General features: G+C 36.6%; 2 protein-coding genes across 2 annotated transcripts; one reads left to right on the top strand and one right to left on the bottom strand.

The window, feature by feature from the left end:
• Window positions 1–242: 242 nt before the first annotated feature.
• LOC133336627 (retinol dehydrogenase 13-like) lies at window positions 243–1,089 on the bottom strand. The gene has a single exon (XM_061544909.1). The coding sequence runs from the start codon at window positions 1,072–1,074 to the stop codon at window positions 247–249; it is 828 nt and encodes a 275-aa protein (XP_061400893.1). The 5' UTR covers window positions 1,075–1,089; the 3' UTR covers window positions 243–246.
• A 15,039-nt stretch (window positions 1,090–16,128) lies between these two features.
• LOC133336625 (leucine-zipper-like transcriptional regulator 1 homolog) lies at window positions 16,129–22,518 on the top strand (the record flags this gene model as incomplete). The annotated part of the gene is made up of 8 exons (XM_061544907.1): window positions 16,129–16,478; window positions 16,543–16,851; window positions 16,927–17,041; window positions 18,036–18,199; window positions 18,262–19,083; window positions 19,148–19,326; window positions 19,408–19,586; window positions 22,099–22,518. Coding segments are annotated over 8 exons (2,523 nt in total), but the record flags the coding sequence as incomplete, so codon positions are not given.
• Between the last annotated feature and the right edge of the window lie 684 nt (window positions 22,519–23,202).

Genomic DNA, 23,202 nt, shown 5'->3' with positions numbered 1-23,202 from the left:
ATGCCAGTGGCGTTTTAAAACCGCCGGCAGAACAATTAGGCATGCCTATAAACACTAGCACACTACATTTTTTTCCAACCTTCATAAAAGTTTGGGAATTCCTTATGTATTTTAAGCCCACGTAGAGTAATTCTGGTTTCCAATACAATTTGATACATTTTTTTTTAATTTCAAACATTTTTCCACTTTACTTGTTATTAAAATAATTATTTTTTACTTTAATCCCACCATTTGTTCACTTTCATTTCACAGCCATTCGGCCATTTCATCGTCCAAAGCTTTCTTTGATAATTTACCAGGCTTCATATTATGATAATATTGTCCACTTTCACCTTCTATGTCCGGATCAATGGCTGCAAAAATCGTTGTTTGGGCGCCACCCTTCGGTGTACGTAATATAACATTTCCAAACATCGAAAATGCACCTTTTACAACCGGATCATGACGTGCAATATCGGTCTGTATCGATCCAGGATGTAGACAATTTATTGTGACCCCGGTTCCATGCAATCGCTTCGCCATGTGTCGTGTAAACAGTACATTTGCCAATTTACTTTGCGAATAAGCATCAAATTTATCATAACTTTTCTTACTGTTTAAATCCTTCCGCTTAATCTTCCCCATACGATGGGCCACAGATGCCACAACCACAATCCGACTTGGTGCTGAGGCTTTCAATTTGTCTAACAAAAGATTGGTTAGCAGAAATGGTGCCAAATGATTGACGGCCAATTGTTGTTCATAACCATCGATGGTATAACCCAGAGGTGTTGACATAATACCGGCATTATTTATTAAAATATCTAAACGTTGAACTTCTTCGTTAAATTTCTCCACAAAATCTCGCACCGATTGCAGAGATGACAAATCAAGGGTGCGGTTAAAGACATTGCTATTACCACTCTGTTCAATGATTTCCAGGCGGGCTTCTTCACATTTCTGATAGTTTCGACAAGCCATATAAATATGTCCACCCCGTTTGGCCAATTCTAAGGCAGTTTCTTTGCCAATGCCGGTGTTACAGCCAGTTATCAAGACCACTTTGCCATCAATGCGCGTTGGTTTCTCGTACATTGGCCCATCTCTCCATTTCCGATACATAATAACAAATTTTGTTGAATCTTATAAGAATAGCGTCAGCTATAATCCCTATGAGGCGAAAATGCAAACTGAATTATTATTCAGCATTTTTTATTTTTCATTCACTAATCTTTAAATTTTCAACTCTTGAGTGTATAGATAAGTTCTCCATTCGATAACGATAAGATTTAAAACCACCTGTGACGAAAGGAATATCAAAATTAGAATATACGAAATTTTGTCCATAACAATACATTCATATGGATGTAATGTTTGAACAATTCAATAATTAATTAGTAAAACCCATCTATTGATAACAAGTTATTGATTTTTATTCGTCTAATTGATTTAAATTTGAACTAACAGATGACCAATGACTGATAACACCAGATGGGCAACGGAGGCACACAGCTACAGAATAAAACATATACAAGTGAAAAAATCGTTAAGTTCGGTCGCGCCGAACTTTGAATACTCTTCACCATAGATATACTGACAGATACATGCAATTAAAATATAAGTAACATACCAAAAAGTGGACCTATACCGGCAATTATACAAACTTACTTACTTAGCTGGCTTGTGACAGAACTTTCGTTCCATAAGCCGAGCTTAAAAAGATTTCCAGGCGCGTCGGTCTTTTGCGCAGCTTTTCCAAATTTTGAAGACCATATTCGGCAATGTTGTCTTCCACTTGATCTTTCCATCTATTGGTGGCCTATCCTTCTACGGGAATCATCAGCTGGTTCGCTTTTATATGCCTTTTGGGCTGGGGCATCTTCATCCATTCTCACAACGTAGTCGCTGCAGCTCAGTACGCCTAACAATGCCGATGTCCGAGAATAGCTGGTACAACTCATGGTTCATTCGATGGCGATATTCACCGTCAACGCAGATCGGCTCATAGATATTTCGGAGAATTTTTCTCTCAAACAATCCAAGAGCTGCCTCATTTGCTTGCGTAAATACCCATGCTTCAGTTCCATATAACAGCACGGGTAGTATCAGCGTCTTGTAAAGTGTGAGTTTGGTCTGGCGGGAGGTGGCCTTGCTTTTGATTTGCTCGCTCAGACCATAGTAGCATCTGTTGGCAAACACTATTTTCCTCCGAATTTCAAAACTGATGTCGTTCGTTTTATTTATGGCGGTACCAAGGTACAAAAAATCTTTGACTCGAAGTTCCCCAGTTGTTCCGAGCCAACTGGACGTCTTGCGCGTTGATATCATCAGCTTGGTCTTCTCGCCGTTTACTCCCAGACCCACTTTGACAGACTCCTTCTCAATTTGTTCAAACGTGGCTGCTACCGCTCTCAATGTTCGAACCATTATGTCGATTTCATCGGCGCAGGCGAGTAAAATATATTGTTTGGTGTACAGAATGCCATCTCTGTTCACCTTTTCCTCTCGTATGACCTTTTCCAGCAGGATGTTAAAAAGGTCACACGACAAACTGTCACCTTGTCTGAATTCTCGTTCGGTCTTAAAGGGCTCCGAGAGGTCTTTTCCGACTTTAACTGCTGATCTTGTGCAAGTTAAAGTTATTCTGCATAGCCGAATTAATTTTGCAGGAATGCCAAATGCAGGCTTTGTACACCTCTGAACGGATAGGGCTGTCGAATGCGGCTTTATAGTCGACGGATAGGTGGAATGTGTCGATATGTTTTTCATAGGATTTTTCCAGGACCTGGCGCAGTGTGAAAATCTGGTCAATGGTGGATTTGCCAGGTCTAAAACCGCATTGGTATGGTCCATTGGCTTAAGTCGTTCACGGCTTAATTGGCTTAAGTCGTTCACACAACACGCTGTATAGCACTTTATATGCGACGAGAAGGAGACATATCGTCCTGTCTCCTTTTTGTGCACGGGACTCAGGATGCTGAGGTTCCAATCATTGGGCATGCATGTCTCTAGCCAAATTGTACTAATCAGCTGGTGCAAGCATCTGACCACCAGTCTTGAATAGTTCGGCTTGTAACCGATCGGCCTTCTGCTTCTTTATTCTTAAGCCGATTGATTGCTATACTGACCTCATCTTGGCTATTTTATACCAGAAGTTTTTCAAAATGCTCCTTCCAGATCCTCAGCATGCTGTCTGTATCTGTCCCCAGGTTTCCTACTTCATCTCTATTATATCGGGACATTATTATTGGGACAAGGAGTGCTTTCGTCAAGCAGTTGAGTGGAGTAGGCTTCAGCTATTTGTTGTGTTTGCTATGGGGGCTGTATTTATAATTTTTAGTTGAGAGATTTAGTACACAATAAGAACCGAAAGTCCAAATTACATCGAATTCGGCAGATATCGAGATATTTCTAATTTTTAGTGGAAAATTGGGTACGCAGTATGAATGCAAAGTACCAAATTATAGCGACTTCGTTGGAAAAACGCACTTTAAAACTGCAAAATACCGAAAAATGGGGACTACCGTTATATGGGGGCTACCCAAAAAAATGGACTTATATTTAAAATTTTTGGTGGAGAGATTTTTTTATCTCTTAAAAACCTAATGTACCAAATTTCAACGAATTCGGTTGAAAACCGCTCTATAGAACCACAAAATCTCGAAAATTGGGGGGAACCCTTATATGGGTTCAATGCCTGAACGATATAACCCATTTCCGAACTTGACCTGCCTGCAGACAAAAGACAACCCTATGTGACATTTCTACACTTTATCTGGCGATTGTGTGATTTCAACAGACAGATGGACATGGCTAGATCGTTTTAGAATTTTACCCTGATCAAGAATATATTCATACTTTATACTTTATAGGGTCGGTAATTAATATTTCGATGAGTTACAAACGGAATAATAAAATTAATATAGCCTCCATACTATGATGGAGGCTATAAAAAGAGAGTTATATGAGGACTTCCCCTAAAAAGGAGAGAATATTAATAATTTTTGGAAGGGAGATTTGTTACCATATACGACAACAAAATACCAAATTCCACTGAAAAACGCGCCCAAGAACCCCACAGAAAATAGGTTGTACTTTTTTATTTTGGATTCCCATTTATTGGAATGACTGGTGTCACAAGAAGGAGTGGATCAAAACTATCTGAAGTATTTTCTAAAAAAACCGCTAACCATTAAACCCGTAGCTCAAAACTAGCATCGATTCTTCAACATCCATTGTACATAATACTTCATATATAGATCTTATAGGTCTTATAATTTAATAATTATACCCTACCCAACTATGTTGTCAGGGTAGGGTATATTATAGCTTTGTGTAGCCCCAAGAGTTTGTAACGCCACCTTTAAGTATACCAATCGTCATATCTCGACTAGCTGAATCGATCTAGACATGTGGGTCTGTCCGTCCGTCTGTCCATTATAATTTGTAAACACGATACAGGACGCAGTTATGGACCAATCCACAAAATTTTGCATGTAGGATGGGTTCTGGCCAATGAAGACCCCTATTGTTTTTGCTAAAGATCGGTTAATATTTAGAAAAGAAATAGACCGAATACTTAATTTTTATCGGCTTTTCTGGTCGCTCCAGAGGCCGCATTTATAGCCCGAACATCGCGAAATTTTAAATAGAGAAGGGGATCGGGCCAAAGAAGAAGCATTCCTGTTTTGATAAAGATCGGTCAATATTTAGCAAGTCAAATGGACCCTGACCTTTGTGTGAAAAATTACAAAATTTTTATTCTATAGCATACTCCTAAAGTATATCCAGGAGGAGTGGTTGACCTTTAAATTGATACCAATTATATTCTCGTATGTACTCGGGTGTGGGAGTTGCACTTAAATATTTGTAGGTGCTTACGTATTCATATATTATTTAGTAACCCATTACCACACTAGAGAGCGGAAATATAGAGCTGATCGCTTTGAAATTTTCCATGAGGATCCAGGTATGGTCAAGGATAATGTCTATAATTTTCGGTGATGATCAGATGAAAAATATTGGGATGAATTGGACCGAAAACTTACTTTTTTGTGTTTTTTTTCGAGTTGATCTATAGGCCACAAAGAAAGATATATTTTCGTGGAAGCTGTGTAGGGTATCATATGGTCGGCCCCATCCGACTATACTGCTCCGCTCACTGGTTTTTATAATTAATAATTTTTAAAAATGTTCTCCGCCATTTTCGATCCACCCAATTTAATTTTTTACTTTCTTGAGAATCATAATCAGAGACTCTAAAACCCGTATGTGTGAAATTTTTTTCCATAAACCCACTACTCTAATTATTATTGATATCTGGCCCATAGTGAGGCGGACGGTGAAGGGTATAGATAGATCAATTAATAAGGTTCAAGTTCTATTAATAAGGTCACCCAGCAAGGGAAAGTCTGCTATTTTTCTCAAGTCTAATGTCATTGTTTACGTTTTCATAATGGCAATCAGTTCACAATAATGGATTTTAGCAGCAAACTTGAGAAGCGGCTGATATTCAACTGGTCTTCCTGGATGACCTTATTAATGGGGCCTTGCACCCAGCAAGCGAAAGTCAGCCTGTTTCGCTCAAGTCTAATGTCAACAATTTGGACTTTGTGTTTTAATAATGGATTTTTGACAGCAAAATTGTGAGACAGCTGATCTCCTTGAATGACCTGACTAATAGGTCTTGTAAAAATAGTTCCACAGACCTTATCGTTACTAAACATATAATTTATCTATCGAGAAATATGCAAAAAACTTCCACCATTCCGCATCTTTAGAACTTAATAGATTTGTCTGTGCCTGGCAGACGAGAAAAAAATCCTCCTCCCTAATTAGGATAATAAGCTTAGCAAAGAAAATGAATATGAATGTATGCAAAATATTCCTGGGAACAGGTGGAAGGCAATAAGCTTATGTTAAGAATATTATACTGAAGAAAAAAGGTCAACCAATCTCCATCGCCATTATATCAACAATGTCAGTTTTGTAGGTAATCATGAAGGCCAACATAAACCATGGATGGATGATATATAATAAACTTTACAGCATTTAGTTTATGGCAGCATCTCCGTTAGACATCACATCACAGCGGAACTACTATGCTCTTCCGGAGCACATGTGCTTACTCACAGAAACTAATAACATGAAATTTATTATTTCTTACATACTTAGCTAACCCATTGCAGATGAACAAGACAGTAGAGAACAGCTCGGATAGTGTCCATGACTGTTTAGCTAAACAGACTATCACCTAATGGCTCAGATGTTACGACATGTGAGCCATCAAGTAATGTTAAGTAGTGCTGAAAACACATGTTTTGTGGATGTCGCAAGCGTAGTTCTGCAGTCCTCTAAGCTTATGGTGGACAGACGTCTTTTCATGTTTATTACCATCTTCATTTTCGTAATGATTACAATTAGTGATGATAGGTGTTTATGTGTTGAACCAGATGTTAGGGTTTTACAGTCAGCTTTCCAGCTGGGTAATGGAGGAGCATAAATTCTGACTTACTGGGTTGTAAAATTAAAATGTAAAAACAAAATTCTAAAAAGATATATGGATTAAAACTTACAATATGAAAATATGCGCGCCTAAAAGTATGCACCACACATCATTTAGATTTTTTCCACCAGAAAAAATCCTACTTTTTTTTAATTCCTAGAATAAACTAAACCACAACTCCCTGATAAACATCAACAAAGAAGTTCCCAAACACACCACGTTTTACTTCTTAAAACAACGATGAAAACGTTTTAGCACACGCGAGTGCAAAGTAACGCCAAATTTAAAGTAACAGCATACTTTTAGGAGTGCTGAAAAAAATTAAATTAACCACCATGGATGGACTAGCAATTTGACAGCCGGACAGTAAGTGACAGTGATGGACACATCCAACACGAAGATAATTGAAGAGTACAAAACAAAAACAACGACTAAACTTTGTAAATCTTCATCGTTACTCTCTGAATGCGAAACAACAATGGCTGCACTGACGATGAAAATTTCATTAACCATAACAATGTCCGCTGCGCTGAGGAACATAGGGCAAGTCAGTACTATTTCACCTTGATGCTGACGATGCCAGAGATGATGGTATGAAAATTATTATTATTTTTACACAATGTTTTTTTTTTTTTTTTGATTTTAATCAAATTTGTTGATAGCTGTCTTGCATGACAAGCACTGATGGACCCAAGCAATGCGCCCTCTATAGATAGCTCATGTAAATTTTTTCATGACACAGCCATCCTTAAGGTATGCAATGAATAGCTACTTCTTTGTTTGTTGACATTTAATCGCCAACGAAATTAAGAAATGATGAATGGGCAGCAGAAGTTCAAGTTCTCATTTTAAGTTTTAAATTAAACTTTGACCTTAAGTCGACAGTTATTAAATGTCTAATTGGTGATTATGAATTTGTTTTAATGAACAGTTTAGACATAAACAGGTTCTTAATTAATTTTTAAATAAAGCACAAAGAATAAAGTTGAAAAATAATATAAAAAGAAGTACTAAGGTCGTAGTATGGCCGGGCCAAACATTTTCCACCATCCACTCCAAAAACTCCCACCTTTTAGATTTTCAACAGCATGTATCGGCTAGGCAGCTTTTTGCAAACATTATTTTTTCACTCTTCCTGCAGAGCAGTTTTCAAAGCTCCTGTTATAAGTACATAGCCTGTCCTTCATTCTGCGTCCTAATTCGTCCCATAAATGTCGAATGACATTTAAATCGGGACTTTGTGCAAAAATTATTATTACTTTCGGGCATTTATAAAGCAACCAATTCTTAACATCAAGTGCTGAATGATGCGGGTCGTTATCCTGATAGAATTGAATGGTATCTTCAATATCCACATTTTGAACACTTTCTTTCAAATTGGTCTTCAAATTTTTTAAATAAACATGCTTGTTCATTATTTCTTCAATACCTTGCCCCTTCTATTATATCAAAATAAATTGAAGTTACTTTCATCACTAAAAAGTACATAGATATTTTTATTCTCATAGAGGATAGTTTCTTTAATCGCGGTTCACGTTGTTCGATTGATATTAATCCATTTTCTTTTTATCTGGATATAATATAATATTTCGCGTTCAGATATTCCTTCCAAATGCTCGTTAATAACTATCTTTCGTTTTTCTATGGTAGACTGTCTAATATTACGAGGCATTGTTTGCTCGACTGATGCTGAAATGTGATTTTTAATTTTTGACTTCATGTACACCTTATAACGGAACTTGGAATATTTTTTGTGTTTTTATATAAAAGTGACTGTATATCATATCGCACAGTGCAACAAGCTAGGAATACATCTGCAAGGCACGAAAGAAGACAGGATCCTGTAATTAGAGAGAGCGCACGAGCTCAAAACGGATCACGTATGATTGATAGACGTGTCGCAGCAAGGCAATCTAATTTTAACTTACTGAGATCTCAGGAAATAAGAGTTACGATATACAGTAATAATGAGGAGAATAGAATTTGAATAATTCTACTATACATGCGTATAGTAGATACAATGAGGCAATAAAAATTTTTTACCACATAAAGTAGAATCTATAAACACAGATAGATATATCGAAGGTCCAACATACATTTCAAATCCCAATAATGTGTATACATTTTATCAAACGTGTGCGAAATCAGTTAAAAACAAATTTATTCCAAACATTCGACTGTCCAGTGACATAGAATGTTCCGAAGTTCCCGATAGTCAGCTTGGCCTAACAGCAATTGATGAACTGGTAACTTAAAGATTGCCATTCATGATAATAGTGTCGTTAGATTTTGAAAACAAAGCAAGAGGTGCGTTGGTAAATGTACCACCTCTTTCCAAGAACATTTGACCAATTCCACAAACATACCGCTCATGTAGCCGTGAGTATAGGCGAGAAAACTTCTCGCTATGGCATGTCATATCCTCCAATGCCGAAAACGGAAATCCTTGTCTTTTCCAGAGAATATGGGAAATACAGCGCGATACAAGTTTACGGACGATCGCATACAAAGTATGTTAACGGTAAATTTATCCAATGAAGTTGTATCTCATATAGATGACTTCCTATTTCTTTTACAAGATGACATTACTTAACGATGACTATTATTTTTAAGAAGATTAAATCATTACTTTTTAATTAAGAATTCGAATTAAGGTCCTCGTTCAAAACCCGAAAATATTGGAATATAGTATCATTACATAGTTCTAATATAGACAGTTCATTTTAAACGCATCTATATAATGTATTATAATAACATGTCGATGATATTAAGAGACGCTGCCAAGGAAATCCAGATGTGAAACTATTCTCCGAAACAAAAGTTACAACACATAAATATATTGGTGGAACGTAAATATCAGCAAATGAAGCGATATATTGTTGCTTGGGAATGCACCTCTCAGATTGCAGCAGTTCCGATGTGCACATCAATACCGGTAGGCCAGAACAAGGAGTTTCCATTTTAACATCTCCGCAACAATTAATGGCTCTGGATACTTATTTCACAGTTACTTTTACATCTGGACTGATCGACCATTATATTAAACGGCCAGACGACCTGGAAGATTTATGGCTTTCAGATTTTGCAGCAAGGAAGAAGATTCTGCAATACTAGAGAATGTTCTAAAGTTAAAAGACAATAGATATTTTCCAAGAAAGAGTAGAAAGGCATCGTTTTAAGATACAATAGATACGATATAGCATAAACATCCATAGAGATGATTTTTTAGAGAGATCTTGATGCTATGTAAACCGTGGAAATCAGAAGAAAATAAGGTTTTGCGTATTAACACATAACAACAGTGCTCAATAGAAGCGAACAGATGAAAGTATGATATATTTGTAAAATATGAGCTATATAACGCATCTCATATGATCGGTCCCGACCGACTATATTACTTTCCTTATTCGTTTTATTTATCATTTTGTTTTCCAATATTATCATCAGAAAATAATTTCTTCCGACATTCATCTTCGTTCCAATTTCATAAAAAAGACAGGTAAAATCATATGTTAATGACATTACCAACAGTCTTCACCTTTGTATTTATATTCAAGTCCATTTCTGTTTCATTACTCTTTCTCTTTTTGTCATTTTTGCTGAGAATTGTGTATTTGCCCGGTTTATCCCAGTCATGTCCTCAGACTTATGTTGTCAACGGCAACAATTTTTTAAGGTTGTGTCAGAACACCCAAAATCTCAAGATGTATGTGTATCATTATTTCCATTAACACTCTTTGTAGTCATTGTCTTTGTGTGTACATTTTAATTACTCCTCTTCACGGATAAAGAAGCAATGGCTAGCAAATCCTTTCTTTTTTTATTATGTTCGAGATTATATGGCGGATATATAGGGGGTATAGTTTTGGGATGTGATAATAATTGAATTTAAACCATACCTTTCTAGATTTTCTGTACAGTATAGATACACAAAATGTAATTAATTTGGATGTGATAGTATGACTCATATTCAAAATTTGCCCAAATGCAAGGGTATTATAGAAAAAGGTTAATGTTATTATTTCGAAAAGTAAGATGAATTTTAACTTCATACATTTTTTATGTTATCAATTATTACAAACGTTTACTCCTAGTACTAAAATCTATCACACCACTTTCATCCATCGTAATGGCAATTTCGACACTTGCCAAGATTTATGTTCTAGCTAAACCAATTGCTGAACGATGTACACTTGTTGGCCTAAAGTCAAAGCGATAATCCTCTGCTTTTGGCAATTACATTTTTATGTTGAAAATGCCTAGCTTAGCACTTTATAGAGGAATTTATTTCACACAAAAAAAAACCAAAAAGGCTAATGTGATGAAAAGGCTCAGGCATTTAAGCGAAAACTACAATAAAGGATGACCAGAAAAATTATTAAAAAGAAGCAATTTGGAAAATTAAAAGTTATTTAAATGGACGTTAAACACAGGAACGAAAAATTATTATTGAATTGCCTACTTTCGGGCTGGTATGCCTTTACCAGCCCGCCTAAGTCCATCTTTAGGCAACATTTTCAAACAAATACAATGTTTTAATTCCCTTATACATTGGCAACATTAAGAACAATATGTCTTCAAATATATAAATCTAAACTGTTTTGTATCTGTCAATGATATCCCGCTTGACTGATTTTTCAGTTTTGCTTACAAACGTATTTTTCGAAGTAATACAAGAAAGTATGCAATGACAAAGAAACCAATATTTACACGTTAACACACAAACATATACGTAAATTGTCCTTCCCATAATTGATTATTTCGAAATAAAATTAAAGGAAATCAATTGCCTATATAGAGGGGCATTAAAAAGAAACCCAATCAAACTGAAATTATGCCTATCTTTTTTAAATAACAATGGTAATCCAAATAAAAACACATATTGATTTCAAACATATAAAGTTCTCTAATAGGAAAATATGTCGTTGCCCACTTAAGTTCATCTATTGTCAATATACTACAGTGAATAATTCTACGTTGTTGTGGTTCATGTCCTTGTTTGCTATTTTGTATAAACCATTCGGTTTGTATCTTGGATAAACAACTTTCGTCAAGTCTACAAATTTTCATAACATTCCACTTTAAAATATAAAAGGCTGCATTAACTTTATAGCACCTTCTACTATTCTACTATCCGTCACTGGTCCATATTAGGACATGTTTTTGACTCCATATAGATTTCTTGCCACATGTTCGGTATATTGAGGGGATGTAATATGACGTTTGAGGATTTCTACATTAAGGAAATTGCAGGAGTGGGGTTTGGTTCCATACCCTGGGCTTCTCAAAAGTACTAAGGGACATCATTTAGAATTGAGACCTTGTGTGGTGAATGTTGGATTTTGAGGTAATTTTCTTCTTGTAGGTGACAGAAAAATTTCCTGGCCGTCGACATGGCAGGTACAGCTACAGGCGTTCCTTATGAAAAGAAACGTTCTCTGATAGATCGCACCTGTCCATTACTGCATTAAAAAACCTAAAACCAATAAGCGGACTGGAATAGACCGGAAAACTTCAGTCGAGGAGTTGTTGTCTAAAGTTCTTTTCAGGTCCAAATTGAGATCGGTGGCCCAGGGAAGGAAGTGGAAATAGATGAGTCCATTGTCGGAAACCGGAAGTACAATAGAGGTCACTATGTTGAAGGGCAATGGGTTTTCATTGGGTTGAACGGGGAACTAATAAATATTTTATTGTCCCCGTTGAAGACGGTTTGAAGGAAACCCTAACAATAATTTCCGACTTTTGGAAGGTAAGTGTTAAACATTTATAGCCTTAACTACAGTAAAATAGATATTTTTTATATAAAGGCTTACGACACATTGACCCAAGAAGGATATTGGAGAGCACACCAACACCATAGAGGGATTGTGGCGACATTTTATGGAGTCTCTTTCTAGATATAACCGTAGAAAAATCTTCATCGGTTATATGCATAAATGTATATTCATAAGGGAGGAAATCAGAATGGATTCTTCCGAAACCTATATGGTGTCAAACACCAGGGACCCCGAGCATTGTATGGTGGAATCGAATTCCGAAGACGAATCCGATTCCGAAGAGGAAGTATTTCCTGCAAAGAAGATTCGGTATGACACTTAATTTAAATTAGTTCATGTACATTTAAGTTATTTATGTTTTGATATTTAATTTTTTTATTAATAATTTGTTTTTAAAAATGAATAAAAAATTGAATTTATATAATATCTGTTTGGAAAAAATACAAAATTGCGTAGCTGTATTTAGTACCTGTCCATAGGAGAAAGTTTTAAAACCCCGTCCGAAGGAACATTTTTTAACTAAAATGCATTTAACGTGAAAGCATATTGTGTAAGCTTTACAACCATATCTATATTTCCATCAACGACATTTAATTGGCGAAGTTATAAGAATAGGAGTATTCGAAACTTCTAAGGCCCATATCTCGGGATGTATGGACTTTCACCATAAAAGTTATATATTTTTGTGGTCAGGGGAACCTGTGGTTAAAAATTTCAGAAAATTCCGAGATGAGCCCCTAAACTCAACTTGTTCCCATAAAATAAGGACTACTTACGATATAAAAAAATCCAAAATTATTCGAGAGAAGTCTTTAAATTTGACTTGTTCCAAAGGGAGACTATTTATACTCTTCACCACACTGTGGTATAGGGTATTATGTCTTTGTGCATATGTTTGTAACAGATAAAAAGACAGATGTACACATGATTCCTTTTGAGAATATGCATAAAATCACTTTTTAAGTCGATTTATGCATAAAATCATGTTAAATTGTAAACAAAGTACGGGTCGCATTTATGATCCGAATTGGATGAAATTTGGCATAGGTCACTTATTCGGCCCAAGGACGAACCCTATTGAAATTGGGAAAAATCGGTTCAGATTTACATATAGCTCCCATATATATATTTTTACCGATTTAATGTAAACGGTCCCTATATATCTTTCGATTTGCACGAAATTTGGTACAGGCTAATCATTTAGGCCTATAATGATGTCTGCCAAGTTTCGTGAAAATCATAGGATATAGCTCCCATATATAGCTTCGTCCGATTTCATGTAAATGGTGCCCCAAAGTCCCTATATATCTTTTGATTTGCAGGAAATTTGGCATAACGTACTGAATTAAACCTAGAGTGATGTCTGCCAAGTTTCGAGAAAATCGGTCCAGATTTAGATATAGCTCCCATATATAGTTTCGTCCGATTTAATGTAAATAATGCACCAAAATCCCTATAAATCCTTCGATTTGCACGAAATTTGGCATATCGTACTTAATTGAGCCCAGAATGATGTCTGCCAAGTTTCATGAAAATTGGTCCTGATTTAGATATATCTCCCATATATAGTTTCGTCCGATTTCATGTAAATGGTGCCCCAAAGTCCCTATATATCTTTCGATTTGCACGAAATTTGACATAACGTACTGAATTGAGTCTAGAATGATGTCTGCCAAGTTTCGTGAAAATCGGTACAGATTTAGTTCCTTCGATTTCATGTAAATGGTGCACCACATATATCTTGGGATTTGCACGAAATTTGGCATAACGTACTGAATTGAGTCTAGAATGATGTCTGCCAAGTTTCGTGAAAATAGGTCAAGATTTACATATAGCTCCCATATATAGTTTCGTCCGATTTCATGTAAATGGTGCACCCATGTCGCTATATATCTTTGGATTTGCACGAAATTTAGCATAACGTACTGAATTGAGTCTAGAATGATGTCTGCCAAGTTTCATGAAAATCGGTCCTGATTTAAATATAGCTCCCTTTTATTTTAGTTTGATTTTAAGTAATTGACGCGCCAAGGAACCAATAGGAACAAAACGTTCTGAAATTGGTATAACCTATCCTGTGACATTTTTTTGAAATCGCTTAATATTTGGATAGTGCTTCCATATATATTTTCGCCCGATTTCAAGTAAATTGGACATCAAACTCCTCATGTTAGTCAGTTTGACATCAAATTTTGCACAACGTACAAAATTGAGCATAGAATTATGTAGTTGCGTTTTCTAGAAGTACAGACATAGCCCAACGGATTACCTATTTATATTTGTTTGAAGTCGATTTACATACTTTATGGATAGATAGGTAGATTCACATTTAGATAAATATCACATATTTTATTTCATCCAATTTCATGCTAACAGTCCTGTTTAATATACCCATAGTGGTGAAGGGTATCATATAGTCGGCCCCGTCCGACTTTACTACTTTCCTTACTGGTTTTGTTTACGTTTTCAGACGATTAAGTCAAAATTAAGGACCACTTTATAGGGCCATGGTGTCAACCCAGCTTGCAAAAGTCAGCTATTTTTTCTCAAGTCTAATGTCAAAAATTTGGCATTTGTTTACGTTATCATAATGGAAGTCAATTCAGAATAATGGATATTAACAGAAAACTTAAGATGCAGCTAAGTATCCCCTCCCCCCTTTTCCCACCTTTTACTTCCCAACGCGCTTAGGGATATTTAAAAATAAAACAAAGATGCAGCTGATATCCAGCTGGTCGCCCTGGGCGACCTTATTTATAGGCCTTGGTGTCAACAACAATGCGGTTCTCATGCAATCTCTATCACAGCTTATTCGTAAATATTTCGTTATACCACTTTCCACTTTGAGTTCTTCTTTATCGTCCGTTTTGTCTTCTCCCCCATTCGTTAGCTAGTGGAACGTTTTTCAATTTAACAACCGAACAAAAACACGGACTCTGGTTCTGTTGAGTGAAAAAAGAAACAGAAAAGTTTTATTTAATTCCAAATATTATTAAAATATTTGTTTGTTTTTGTTGTTGTGTACATAAACAAAACGGAACGCATTAAAAATCTGTAGATTTGCTCCGGGAAAATTACCTCGACGGTTCGTATTACGTACAAGGGATACTTGGGGAGTTTTGCGAAAAATCCATAATCCCGGAGATATGCATGAATAGTTTTTCCATTCCACATATGAAAAGTGAACGAAAACAAATTAAAATTTTCAAATAAAGAAGTGCTTGCAACAAAAGGACAACCCAGCGAAAAATTTTCTTATCCTCTAATAAAAATTTAATCGAGTCACAAAAATGTATTTCGAATGGGGGGGGATCCATTTCAACTCACATACGAACTCGGCCTTTAATGTCTTCTTTGGAAAAAATACCTTCAATAGGTCCACTTAGGATTCCTGAAAATAATTCGAATATAACATTTGGCTTTTACTTATTATCGATTCTATAATTATAATTTTCTTTTATTTTTTCAGATTTATTTGCCCTACATCAGTACAACGATATCTTTTCCAGCGACAACAAACCGAGTGTAACGCAATTGCCGTCATATTCACTATAACAAAGAGGCCACCTAAAACAACAACAAAGTGTCGAACAGTGAGAAGAATAAATCGCGTCAACGTTCAAAAGTCTATGAACCAAAGTTGATGCTAAGGGCCATTTTAGGGTCGGATACGACCAACGATACGCAGGAGGAGCAGTCTCAGAGTAAGTAATTCTCCATATATTTCCCTGCAATCCTTTATTAATTCGTTCCAAAAATTTCATTGCAGCTGCTTCCTCCTCCCACAGTAGCAGACATTACGGTGGTGGAGGCTCGGGTTGTCGTTCAATATCATCAAGTGCAGTCTTGAGTGGCTATACCGCATCTTCTTCCTCTTCAACGAATAACGATTACGGTACACCGGCAACCGTAGCACCATCCACGGGCACAACACAACAGTGTGTAGCATGCGAAGCTGATAGACATCATCAACTGCAACAGGCCCATCATTCACATCATTCATCGGAGGGAGAGCGTAAAAGTCGACGCAGCAGAATGTCACATTCGAGTTCCAGTTCAATGCGTGGTACCTCATCACGGGGCTGTGCATCGAACAATACCAAATCGGTATCACCCGGTAGCTATAGTTGTAATGCTTTAAATGTGGACTTCAGCACGTACACGGCCACACATCAGTGGTCGAAAATGTTGGAATGTGCTGAATTTGTGGGGGCCAAGTGAGTCAATTTTTTAAGACAATTATTTTCCTTTCAATGATTCCCTTTTTCTTCCTCCTTTAAGACGCTCCAAACACACTGTGGTGGCCTACAAGGATGCCATGTATGTTTTTGGCGGCGACAATGGCAAAACCATGCTCAACGATTTGATAAGATTCGGTGTCAAGGATAAATCCTGGGGTCGCGCCTGTGCCACGGGCACACCACCAGCACCCCGCTATCATCATTCTGCTGTTGTCTATGGCAATTCCATGTTCATATTTGGTGGTTATACTGGCGATATACACAGTAACTCTAATCTCACCAATAAAAATGATCTATTCGAATATGAGTTTCAACGTGCCATGTGGGTTGAATGGAAATTTTCGGGAAAGTATGTATTTGTAGTTGTCATACAAATGTGAATCATATTCCTTAGGATTGTGATTTCTTGAAAACAATTTTATAGAATGCCAGTGCCACGTTCAGCTCATGGTGCTGCGGTATATGATGATAAAATGTGGATATATGCTGGCTATGATGGTAATGCGCGTCTAAATGATATGTGGACATTGAATTTAACAGTAAGTAGAAAACTATTTTTGAGTAATGATAAAAGTCGTAGTATTAAAATTCATGAATACCTTGGATATCTTCGGGTAGTGCCCTTAAAATAATCAACTAAGATGGGCAAAAAGAATAGGAGAAATAAAGTTACGGTGCAGGGAGTTAATAACCCAGTACCGGAGGCAATCGTTGGTAAGACCACAAGCCACGTGTCATGGAGATGAAGCGATTGTGATCCAAAGCATCCACACCAGCAGCTGCTAAGTGTGGATACACTTCCGGAGGAACTGCTACTAAATCTTACCCTGACTGATGGTGAGCGAGCTGGACACTACGGTGATTCTGGCCAAGTACACACAGGAGGATTACTGTAGCATCAACGAAGGAAGTGTAGACCTTGTTGACCGACCGAATTCAAGTCTGGCAACAGGTCCTGTGTCGGAAAACACCAATTCAAAAGCTAATGGCACCGTTTTAAATGCGTGTGATCGTTCTCAATCCAAACGACCAAGAATATGTCAATCATCGGAAATACCACCAGGAACAAATCAAGTCATCTCTCAAAATAGATTTGCATTGCTAGTAGACATTGATGTCCTTTTCGAAACATCTGTGCCAAGAGCACAACCATCTCAACTACTTACCGAATCAAATGTAATGAAGGAATCTGTCGTCGCTCCTAGAAATGTATTCGTATCGAAATCGGTTAACAATCTTAAAGGTTTCTGTCCCCCTATTGTTTTTAATGTAAACGTCAGAGACCTTAATTTGCCAATGAATATTCATCCATGAAGACTGGTCTACATTCAAATTTTTCTGCTTTCGATTATTGCTGAAAAAACTCTCATTGGGAAATAATCCAAACATTTGTACAACTTTTTCTATTTCATTTCTATAGTCCTTCTACTGTTCCTACTTAAGAAGATCTTTAAAATATCTTCTATGCCTAGAAGGTCTTTAACAGGTCTTCATTATATATTCCCTTTTAAAATATTTATTCTATTCATATAGGGAGAAAACCACCAATGGGAAGAAGTAGAACAAAAAGGAGATTGTCCGCCAACATGTTGTAATTTCCCCGTGGCTGTAGCTCGTGATTGCATGTATGTCTTTTCTGGCCAGAGTGGCATGCAAATTACAAATTCCCTCTTCGAATTTAATTTTAAAACATTAACGTAAGTATTTAATCGAAATTCTTTAGAAGACAATAGAACTAGCATTTCTTTATTTTTAATAGATGGCGCCGCATCGGCAACGAAAGTGTTTTACGTGGTGTCAGCTCTCAACCACCATCCCGCCGTTATGGCCACACTATGGTCCACCATGATCGCTTTCTTTATGTATTTGGTGGTTCAGCCGATTCAACATTACCGAATGATTTGCATTACTATGATTTAGATACACAGGTGTGGTCGATAATACAACCTGAACCAAATTCCGATATACCTTCGGGTCGTGTATTCCATGCAAGTGCTGTCATAAGCGATGCCATGTATATATTTGGTGGCACTGTCGATAATAGTGTACGTCGTGGTGACACGTATCGTTTTCAATTCTCCAGCTATCCCAAATGTACACTACGCGATGATTATGGGAAATTTTTCAACGAAAAACAATTCTGTGATATACAGTTTATATTGGGACCGGAAGAGGTGAAAATAATGGCACACATTGCCTTTGTGGCAGCTAGATCGAAGTATTTGCGTACGAAAATTTTGGCAGCACGTGATGCTAGACAACAGCAAATGGAAAAGGTATTTGGTTCGGGCATTGAGGTAAGGACATGTTCTACTTCCTCGAATCAAGGACCTCTGCTAGAAGTTCGTTTGCCCAATGCCAATCCAGAGGCATTTGAAATTATACTAAATTACATTTACACCGATCGTATAGATCTCAAGGAATCATATAATAAAAATATAATTATTCTCATAACGGATATTTATCAATTGGCTGGATTGTTTTTAATGCCGCGTCTAGCTCATGGCTGTATACAGTATTTGGATTATAAAATAAATAAACAAAATGTTTTGGAGGCTCTCTACAATGCTGATAAGAAGAAGTAGGATTTGAGAATAGTAATTCCAAAATAAATATTGAAATAATTCTTTTATTAAAATATTTAGGATACAAATTGTCAAGGACCATTGCATGCAATTTTTGGTTAAAGAGGAAAACTTTACCGATGTCGTCATGTCGAATGAATTCAGCGATTTGGACAAGCCATTACTGGTGGAAATTATACGCAAAAAATTAAGTCCAGGCAAATTAATTGTGGCCGATCCAAATTTAGATAAAAATGTGGGTATGTATGCGTTTCCATGTTAATTTCTTGCCACTAGTTTTGCACTCTATTTATAACGTGTTTATTGTTTTTTTGTCTAAGGCACCACATTGGAGAGTGACATGGCCGTATTTTTGGAATCAACTGGCAAGGAATTTTGCGATATAAATCTTTTACTGGATGGTCATGTTATAACAGCCCACAAATCAATTTTATCGGCCCGAACGCAATATTTTCAGGCAATGTTTAGATCATTTATGCCACCAGATAATACAGTTAATGTAAGTAGAATCATGTCTTCAAACAGAACTTCTATCGTTGCCGCCAATGGTGGGAGAAAAAAATATGAGATCTTCTATAGACAATATTTAATGCCTGCTGTCGGGACTTTGGACAGAATATCTCTAAGAAGTTATCAACAGATATAAGGAGATTATAGGGGACTTATATGGGAGTCTTTCAATATATATTCTGTATACAGAGTATTTTTAAGGTATTCTGTATCCACACATATAGACAGAAGACTTACAGGTCATTATTAATTTATTTTCTTATTAATTTAAAACCATAACGTCAACTTTAAATAATTTTAAGGGGTTTATGAAGTCTCATAGATCAAAAAAAGTTAAAAAAAAAGAATTGAAAAATAAAATCCTGAGTCAAAATCAAACTGCGGCAAAGAAGAAGGCGTTGGCGGCGAGAAAAAGGTCAGGGAAGCTTCAATTCTGGGCATAACGGCTGCAGATAGAAGGGGGAAAGCTATGCAGTCCCTTACGCTAAAAAATGAACCAGAGATTCGGCACCGACCGATAACAAAAAGGCTCTACCAGTGAATTTCGGCAAGTTCGTAGAGATTATAGATTCTAGATTATATAAAGGGTCCAAAGAAATAAAAAAGAATTGAAATCCAAAATGGTAAGAAGGTTTAGGACAGCCCAAACGCAAATTGGCAGTCTTCAAACGGCATTGGAGTAGAAGGGGAAATCTATGGTCCATTTCTAAGTTTGTGTCCAGATATGGCACCGAGAAAAAAAAGGCTCCACCAGCGAATATCGGCATGTTCGTAGAGATTATAGATAGTCTGGATACGACGAAGGATATGCGGGAAAACCAGTGTGTATATGACAATATAAAAGATATAGTGAGGGTCGCATCCGATGTAGTGAAATACGATCCGGTGGTTCGTGATCGGTGGATGGAGATATTGGAGAAGAAATCCAAAATGGAAGGAGGGTTTAGGCCAGCCCAAGAGCAATTTGGCAGCATTGGAGGAGGAGTGACAAAATCTAAGGTAATCGAAGTTTGTGTTCGATATACTATACGAAAGCTATGATAAAGATTTGGAGGAAAAAAGTCGTGACGTGGCGAAGTAACGTACATAAAAAGGGGAACTAGAAGCTGCTCCAAAAAAACAATGGAAGTCGCCAATGTTTGCTTTAAAGAAAAAGTGCAATCGTTGCAGGCAAAGGTTGAAGCGGCTAAAAACAAATCCTTCGAATTAGAAAATCAAGTTCACGAACTTAAAAGTCAATTGGTTGCGACTGCAGAGAAAGCCCAGGCAGTAGAAAAATCATGGGAAAAGAGGACGAGAAAAAAGGACATTTTTGGAAAGAACTGACTCTTTCGGAGAAGACCCGTCGATCAGCAGAGGCGCGACAAGTTGAATAATGCTCGCTAATGATTCCTGGCATTGTGGAGTAATAGTCCGTCCAATGTTGACCGTTGAAAAGAACGATTGTATGGCTAATGCAAATATAACTGTTATGGAAGAGGGTCCGGCTGTGAAGTTGAATCCGGTTAACAAGAAGTATGACCATAAAAAAATATCTGTTGGTAAGTGTGAGACGTAATGGATAAGAAGATTAAGCCGGCGGACAAAGGCAGTCAACACAAGATGGCCGGTGATTATGGATGTTCTGGTCAGGAAAATTGCTGCTATAAATCCTGGAAATGCAGCCGGGAAGTTGCAGCCTTTAGACAATAATGACGACCAATCATAGGAAGATTGTGGTGCCAATAAGCGTGTCGATTATCTTCCTTTGATTGTCATTGTTGTTTACAGGCTCCAACTTCCCGGTCGCGTATGAGCAGATAAGAGCAGAGCGTTTGATCAATATGATGAAGCACATGGATAAAGATTGTATGACAAAGAAAACTGGAAATGCGGTATGGATGTTGAAAGCGGAGGTCACGATTGCTAATTGGACAATGTTCAATGGCGTGGCCAATGAGATTCTGAACCGCCAAGAAAGTGCGATTATAGAAGAAAGAAAGATGTGACAGGGATTTTCGTTTAATAAAGATGTCTCGCTGTGGGTCTTGTGTGTAAATGCACAAAGTCTGAATTAGACGTGCTTTCGCGCCACGGAGAATATCCGTGTAATATACAAAGATTCCTCGTGTATCGTGAGGAAACATGTTTTAAGAAGTCTTCTGTAGGCAGAAGGCTTTTAACCAGAAGTGTATTGACGAAATACTTTTATAGGTATTCATTAGTCAGAAAAACATTGAAAACGTTTATTTGAGGTGTTCTTGGGACTAAACATAAATAAGACTTCTATGAACTGGAGACATTTAAAATTTCTTTTATTAACAACAAATCATTAAAAAAACTTTTGGGGACAGAATATCCAGAAGACAGAAGACAATTTATGGGTTTTAAATTATCTTCAAATGTATCTTTGAGGTATTCTTGGGACACAACATTAATAGGACTTTTATGAACCGAAGACATTTAAAATGTCTTCCGAAAAAATCACTAAAAAAAATCTCTTCTCTGCTCTTTTTTTACAGATTTCCATTGGCGATATCTTACCATCGGTTGAGGCATTTCAATCATTATTACGTTATATATATTATGGCGAAACGAAATTACCACCCCAAGATGCACTCTATCTATTCCAAGCACCACATTTTTATGGTTTATCCAATAATCGTTTACATTCATTTTGCAAATATTCCCTTGAACATAATATAACCTATGAGAATGTCCTCCAAACTCTGGAGGCATCAGATTATACGAAAATTTTCGATATCAAAGAGCATGCGCTCAAATTGATTGTTAAGGATTTTGCCCGAGTGGCGCGGCTACCGAAAATCGCATGTCTCTCGCGTGAATTGCTGTTGGAAATCATACGGGCGGTGGCCGATTCACATGGTGAATTCTTAACACGTATTAGTATTAATACAGATATCTGAAAATTGGTGTTATTACAGCCTGCTTTGCGTTTTCTATTGGCCTGGCTGCAAAGGGGGGGCAACAACAACAATGCTGTTTGACACCGTAAAAAAATTGGGCAGTAGATCAGCAGCAGTAGTAGTATTATTATCACCATTCGTAATATATACACAAACGAAAAGAAAAAACAACACAGTAATGTAGAACAATATTGGCTCGAATGTTGTAATAATTTTGAACAAAAAACGAATATATGTGGTGTATTCATTATTTTTGTTTGTAATTCTCATATATGTGTATTTGGGTGTATGTCTTAAATATTATCTATTAGATTAGAAAATATTTTACAATTTAGTAAAACAATACTCTTATCATTTTCCATTAATTTATTTTAGTGTTTTTCCCTTTAGTTATAAATACATTTTTAATGGGTATATTGGTCAGCGTATATTCCTCCTTTCCATCAAAATCCTCTATCCTAACATTAATCTCTATTATAAACAAAAAAAACAATCTCAAAGCATGTTTTATGTGTAACCTATATCATTATCCTAATATTTAGTTAAAATTTATATGTACGTTTTAATTGGCAGTTTTATTTTATATTAAATATGAAATAAAATGATGGCGTATAAAAATAAAAAATTAATTGATATGATTGTTCAAAAAAAAAAAAGAGAAGTGTTTTTTTTTTAATTGGGACTAATGGGAAAGAGGTT

This window comes from Musca vetustissima, unplaced genomic scaffold (genome assembly GCF_032173495.1).
Source record: "Musca vetustissima isolate MV318-11 ecotype Yass unplaced genomic scaffold, APGP_CSIRO_Mvet_v1 utg19302, whole genome shotgun sequence".
Taxonomy (NCBI): Eukaryota; Metazoa; Arthropoda; class Insecta; order Diptera; family Muscidae; genus Musca; species Musca vetustissima.
Note: the sequence above shows the minus strand (reverse complement) of the source record. Positions and strands in the feature narration are given on the sequence as shown.

Bases quoted from the DNA above. Each gene is read 5' to 3' on its own strand.
- LOC133336627 (XM_061544909.1), bottom strand. From the start codon at position 1,074: ATGTACGAGAAACCAACGCGCATTGATGGCAAAGTGGTCTTGATAACT.